Source organism: Engystomops pustulosus, chromosome 4 (assembly GCF_040894005.1).
Source record: "Engystomops pustulosus chromosome 4, aEngPut4.maternal, whole genome shotgun sequence".
NCBI lineage: Eukaryota > Metazoa > Chordata > Amphibia > Anura > Leptodactylidae > Engystomops > Engystomops pustulosus.
The window spans coordinates 80961537-80968831 of NC_092414.1; the positions used below are offsets into that span (position 1 = coordinate 80961537).

Here is a 7295-nt window from a genome sequence, read left to right on the forward strand (position 1 = left end):
GTTGAATTTGTACGTAAGTCGAAACTGTATATTTTATAATTGTAACCCTGGCCAAATTTTTTTTGTTTTTTTTGGTTTTTTGACAATTGAATTTTAAAACTTTGGGGTTGTCATAAGAACCAATAAATCTTAATTGCAGACACATTTGATAATTATTACAGCTAATCATTGTAGCCAGAGACTTAAGTACAGGAAATTACCAACATCCAGAGGGCCATTTGTAACTAGGGGTCGCCTGTAAGTTGGGGTTTTTTTAAGTAGGAAACTGCCTGTAATAATAAACTAATAATCATCATTCCTAATTTTATTTCTCATATGATATTTATTTTTAAAGACCAATCAACTATTTATACATATATATTTATAAGAGTATTTATATGTGTATGTATCAATAAAGATAATATATAATAAATATATTACGGCAAAAGTACTTGACACTGATCCATAAACTTTGGAAATGGCCCAAAGAAAGGGTTATACAAAGGTTTTCTATTGTCCTACTCCTGTGCATGTTTCCTCAGCATGTAGCAGGAACTAGCAGCTCCTTGTATTCCCAGAGCTGCTAAGGGTATTCATCTCTTTGATCTCCCTTGGGAGTCAAAATCCAAGCTGAAACCAATGTCTTCTTCAGCTGTCTTACACACAGATTCTTCCTGCGGCCTTAGTAGGTACTAATTTGTTTGCTTAAGTGTGCAGGGTTCCCAGAACCCAAAACGAGCAAACTCCTCACACTTTGGACGCGAGAAGTACGCACAGCACAGGGCTACTGAATTTTAACTTCCGCCATGCATGAAAGAGTTAATGGATTACAGGTCAAATATAGAAGTGTGAATGCTTTACACACAATAGCAGGGATGATACGAGTAAGAAAAGCAATAAAGGTTCCAGTATCTGAACCATACGTATCATAACTCAGTGTGCAAATCACATATCCAAATACTAAGATTTATTATCTAGTGTTTTTTAAAGTAATAGTCCTAGGTTACAGAAAAATACTTCTAACTGTTTTTGTTGTGCTAGAAACTACATGTGTCCCATTCACTTGAGTGAGGCTTAGCTGTAGTACCAGACCCAGCCATGGATAGAAGTGGCACTGTTTGTGAAAAAATTAAAACAAATTAACTTATACCCTCAAAAGCCCATTTAGGCCTAGACATTTTTTTAATTTCTTTTTATACAAATATTATATCTGAGTCTATGTTATAGATTTCTCCATAAAAGGTTAGGGGGTCATTTATCCTATTTCTCCCTTCTCTTCTCTTTATTTTTTGCACCTCAATTGTATTTGTCATTTTGGCTATTTGTTAAATGTAGGATTTTTTTGAGTCTTATTAGACGCAAATTTTAAAAGAGGTGCAATGTTGTTGCGCAAATCATACCATTGCCTTTCCTAAGCATGGTCTACACTTCCATGTTATTGTGCAATTATTTGTGCCCATATAGGCACCAATCAATGTTAAATAAGGCGCAAGCATCTGGTAGCAGGAAAAATACAAAGACAAATTAGGCACAAACTAGGATTACTGATACATGGCAAACTCCGGCAAACTGCTGGAAAAAGGCGCAAAAAATTGCGCAAATACCCCAGTGTGTCCAAAAAGTCACTAGAATATAACCAAAAAGGCGCATTAGACTAATATAAATCTGCCCCTATATGTACAGGTTTTGACTCCATACACGAGTGTATCCTGTTATGAATAGGAACATGGCATTGTTCCTTTGTTAGCAGGTCAGTTCATTATGACAAGATACATGAGTCTTGTCCAGACCTTGTTTGGGTGCACTGTGATCCCATTTTCAGCACTTCAATCCCCAAATCCCAGAGGTACAGATTCTTTGCTGCCCCATTAACTGACCTTGTAGTTGGTGTTTTCTTTTGCCCCATTTAGTTCCACTTGCCAATTGCTTTAGTTTTGCTTAATTTGTTTGGAGATCGATTTACAAAAGAAAAGTGTAGTCCCTCAGGGATAGTCTCCACACATAAACCATTGATGCTGAGTAGAGACAGAAATGTTCTGCCTCGCTCACAATTTAAAATATAAAATAATAACCACTGATATTTCCATAACAACATACAAGATCCTGAGTCGATATATATGGATAAAGAAAACATTAACAAGCACCGACTCTGAAAAGTGCACCTATTGTAATACAACCGCTATGAGATACACATATGTTTATATCATTACCATTACCTTAGCTACAAAGACAGAATATTGCCGTTTTGTGCTGGGGCAGGTCAAAATACTAGCCATGTTAAAAGCACAATGAACACAAATAATACATACCTGTACTTTTTATATATAGATACCAAGTGCAGACATATATTAACAATTGATTAATATCTATTAAAAAATAACTAGTAGTTTTGTTGTTTCTCTAACATTTCATCAAAAACATAAAAGATAAGCAATGATGGTATAGGCAATATTTATTAAACATTTATTAAATATCGACAGCCCTAGCTGTTATAGAGAGCGTGACAAAAAGGTCACTAAATACCAATATATATGACCAAACAGCCGTGCTCTGAACCGTGACTGAATATGTATCGCTATAAAGAATTAGGTTTAGTTTAAGTTGCAAGATATTTATGAACTCCCAACAAAACAACAGCATAAATATGATAATAGACATAAGAAACGCAGAATTACATGAGACATATGTTATTAAAATATTAATATACAACCCAGATATATTTATTTTTAATGGTGTACAATTGTTTAAATATTGCCACAGTCTTAATATAATGATATACAATTATATTTGAAGTTGAAAAAATCAAACTAACATTTTTAATAATACAATAATTATGTTAACAGTAAGTTGATTTCCTATAAAGAAACAGTTAAAAACCAAATTGCAATTTTCGTCCAAATTATTTTTTATAATGCTGCATTCTGTAAAAATATAATTGCAACATCATTGTAGGATTACAATTTGCATGCACATTTTACATGTTTATATGTATACAGATTCATTGTATATATTTAATATAAGTACAGTATTACAATACAGTTTAAAATGAATAGCTAAACATTCATAGAATATCTTGCAAAATAATATTCTACAATCATATGGGTTATACGCCTATATACATCAAATTATAGAACAGAACTGAAAGATGAATGTTACAAGACAAGCAGATGCTAAGTAAAAAAAATACAACCTGACTGAACTCTTGATATTGAAGGTACAGCACATGTTGCATTGTTAACATTTCATTTAGATTTTCACCCCATTTCTAGTGTTTCTCATACAAGAAAATATTTTTCAACATCAAACGATTGCAAATTGACTTCATCATCTTCTTTCTAAAAAGACATTACACATGAAATTCATTATGCAAAGATACTGTTTGCCTTCCATTTTAAATGGCCAAACATTAAAGCTTTATACGTGAGAACACCATGCAGAAAAGTGTGCCCACTGAATTACTAACATCCTCTTTACCTTCCTCCTTCCTGAACCAAATGTGCCCGCCAGCTCAATGTGACCCAAGTGTTGTTGCACCTTGGCAAAAGCCTGCTAATGGCTTCATTACCACTTTAATTACCCCTAACAGCTACAGTGATGTGCTGCAGCTTTTGGGAGACTTGTCATTGAGTTGTGTGAACTGGCTAAGTGAACCAGGGGTGGAGATTCACGAAGCAGCTGGGACCCATCTGGAACTGTGCAAAGACGCAGCTACCGGCTACTGTTATGACACCAAACACCCTGATTTTATTGATGGATCAATAGATAGATAGATAGATAGATAGATAGAATACATCATAACAAATGTACACATCATCCTATATTCCTGCTGTTTAAACACTTATAAGTTTGCCAGCATAAAATGTATTATTTCACCACTTCTCCCTCAAAGGCACCTTAAGGAGTCTGCTCAGTCTGTTTGCATCAGTACCTTCTTGATATATTTAACAATAAGCACAAAATTGCACAAATTTGCTTTACAATCATATAGTCTGCTCAGCATATTTTAATATATAACACAATACAATATTTTTTTTGAAAAAAAAAAAGTTGACAAAATTTATGCCCGAAGTAAAATGAACTTAAATATTAATCTTTTAAGAGTTCACCGTCTGACAAATTAAAGAGCGTATTTTTAAGAGAATAAAATTGTGCACTCTGAAGGCCACCAAATAATATGTTCCCTTGCACATATAAAATAACCTAAAACAAACAGTGATGTGTCAAAAAGCTAATAAACTGAAACCAGACTTTGGAGAGGGAGGGTCTTCCTAGACAGCCCCAGCAGGGGGATGTTTTGGGATATGCTAATGGAAATTAGTCTCAGTAGACCAACCTCCCTTCAAGGTGATATATATAAAGCTGGTGCTTCAATGCAGAGACACTGAGCCTAGGCTTCCTAATTATTGAAGAGGTTAGCCTAAGACATTCTATAGGCATCTCTTGAGCCTATATCGCTTCATCCTAAGCCTGCATCATCTTTCATTTGTTCATACAATGGAAATGGTAGACAGTTGCCATTTTTCCCCATCAGAATTCTTCTATGACAGTTCCTGCATCCCTTCTCCAGAGGAGGAATTTACAGATGACTTTGAGCATGGGATGTCTGTCTTTGGAGCACACAAAAAAGCCTTCCAGGAATCAGATGAAGAAGAGCACGTAAGAGCACCTAACGGTCATCACCAGGCTGGCCACTGTCTCATGTGGGCATGCAAAGCCTGCAAAAGAAAGTCCTCTACAATGGACAGAAGAAAGGCAGCCACTATGAGGGAAAGGAGGAGGCTGAAGAAAGTCAACCAGGCATTTGAAACTTTGAAGAGATGTACCACTACGAACCCCAACCAACGGCTGCCCAAAGTGGAAATCTTAAGAAATGCAATCAAGTACATTGAGAGCCTCCAAGACTTGCTAAGAGAACAAGTAGAGAGTTACTATAGTCTCCCAGGACAAAGTTGCTCTGAACCAAACAGCCCAGTGTCTAGCTGCTCAGATGGCATGGTAAGTGTACAGCTTGCATTGTACTAGCATTGTATGATGAGTTAGGGCATTTGTTAACAGCAGATGTTATTGTAGACCTGTAGTGTAGATCACAGAGACACTATGTGATATGTAGAAAGAAGGCTAATGAGCAGAATATTCCCATGTGAGTTTACATTTGCAGGCAGTATAGAGTTTCCTACTTGTTTATATCTATGACACTGTGGGAAGCTTTGGAAAAAGAGCTCCAGTTAAATTAGTAGAGCTTCCCCCGGCCCCAATCCATTCTTCATGCTTAACATGTTACACATTTTTGTGAGATTGCAATTTAGGCATGCTGCTCATTTTACAAGAAACCTCTGAATTAGCAGCAGTTGATGTCATAAAAGAACATGGGAGATTTCTCCCAAATCTCTAGCTTAAGGTATTAAACACAGAGGGCTCCCTAATGCAATGTACAGATTTATACTTATTATGACCTCAAACTTTGCTCTTGTGATTTACTTTTTATGTATTTTTCTATTTCTAGGTGGAATGTAGCAGTCCACAATGGTCCAGGAGAAACAACAGCTTTGATAATACCTTCTGCTCTGACTTACCAACATGTAAGTATTGTGCTTCACCTTTTCATGACACTTTGGTTATCATTTTGTGTGAATATAGCTTTCCAACTTATATTAAGTAACATCATTACCTGCATATCTTTGAAAAAACAGTGCAATATTGTCTTCATTTGTGCTAAGTGACAAACCCAGCTCTGCTACACCTGACAAACTGAACATCTGTAGTTATATGTCAGGCTTAAGCAATCTACAAATCTCCATCTGTTGTAGATTTGTAAGTACCAACATAGTGTATGGCCATGTAGAGCTCAGAATTCCTGCGCTATGGAACCACTTTGTAGTTATACTTAAGATTATAGGCTAAAACAAAATTATCCCCTCTGATAATAACAATCCCCCAAGTACCTGCATCACTAATTGTATCTGATTTGTTTTCCTCAGCTTTTCCAGCAAACAAACTCACAGCACTCTCCAGCCTTGACTGCCTGTCTAATATAGTGGACCGAATCACCTCTGCTGAGCAATGTGTTCTTCCTCTGCAAGACTCCATCTCCTCATCTCCCTCAAACAGCACTGACTCTATATCCAGTACCCCAGACACCCCTGATTCCCGGCCTGTTTACCACGTGCTCTAATTTCAGCGTCTACAATGATCTAGGCCACGTGCTTGAAACTCAGACATTTCTTTAAATCAGAGGATAACGATCCCTACTTATAAGGAGCAATGCATTGTACATGTGTATATAGAAAGGACACCATTTTCAGGCCTAAATTATATTTCTACTTGGCTACATATCTTATTTAACTGAACTTTACTGATCATTTCTGTGGCAATTAATATTCAAAAAAATATTTGTTTTTTTTATACAACACCAAAAATGTAATGTTAAAAAGTGTTGGAAATCTTGTTTGTTTTAAGACTTATAAATGGCATATAGCACACTTTGTCATTTAGACTGTGTTTCCATGTACAAGAGATGTGTGCTTTCCACAAATCTTGAAAGTTGTCTTGTGTTTTGTATAAATATTTTGAATGATGATAATTGTTGATGATATTTGTAATAAGTAATATAACATTTATAGAAATAAAATGTCTCTTATTGTAAACCAGGGCCCATGGTTTTCATACATGATTCAATCATACCAATGAACCTCAGGCCCAGGCTCCGACATAATAATTGGCTCCATAGGTCACATAAGAGTTGATCACTTACCACATTCAGTTGAGTTGATTTAGTTATATCTTATAGTCTTAGGCCTTAATCATGATATGTCCTGTGTGTGATACTATACGGAACAAACTTTAAATTAAATGAAAAGTGGAAAGCAGCATGAGATGTATGGTTGGCAGTAGAACCTTCAATATAATTTCTTTAGATGGACTTTGGTCTGACACCAAGGACACCCCTTTCATAACCATGGTTTCAAAATCAAATCAAGCTACTTAAAATCAACAGTCCTTAAAGGAAATCTACCATCAAAATCCATTATGATAAACCAGGTACATCTACTCATAGATCCAGGCACTGTGACTGTGGTAATCTTCTAATTTGTTTTATCCATGACATCCTTCCTTCAAAAAACAACTTTTAAAATTATGCTAATGTGGGGCGTTACATGAGCACTTTAGTTCTGCAGATTCACAGTCTGTTACAATGAACAGAACATGTCTCACCCAACCCCCTGCTCTCTCCCTCCTCCCTCTGCCTCTGTAATCTAGCAGCAGTAGGAAGTGCAGGGGGAGTGGAAACCTGATCTGCTCATTGTAATAGCCTGTGG

At 36.1% G+C, this 7295-nt stretch overlaps 1 protein-coding gene across 1 annotated transcript; it reads left to right on the forward strand.

The window, feature by feature from the left end:
• Positions 1-4136: 4136 nt before the first annotated feature.
• Positions 4137-6558, forward strand: MYF5 (myogenic factor 5). The gene is made up of 3 exons (XM_072150667.1): positions 4137-4974; positions 5483-5558; positions 5958-6558. Exons 1-3 carry the CDS (start codon positions 4474-4476, stop codon positions 6149-6151), a joined length of 771 nt encoding a protein of 256 aa, XP_072006768.1. The 5' UTR covers positions 4137-4473; the 3' UTR covers positions 6152-6558.
• The last annotated feature ends 737 nt before the right edge of the window (positions 6559-7295 follow it).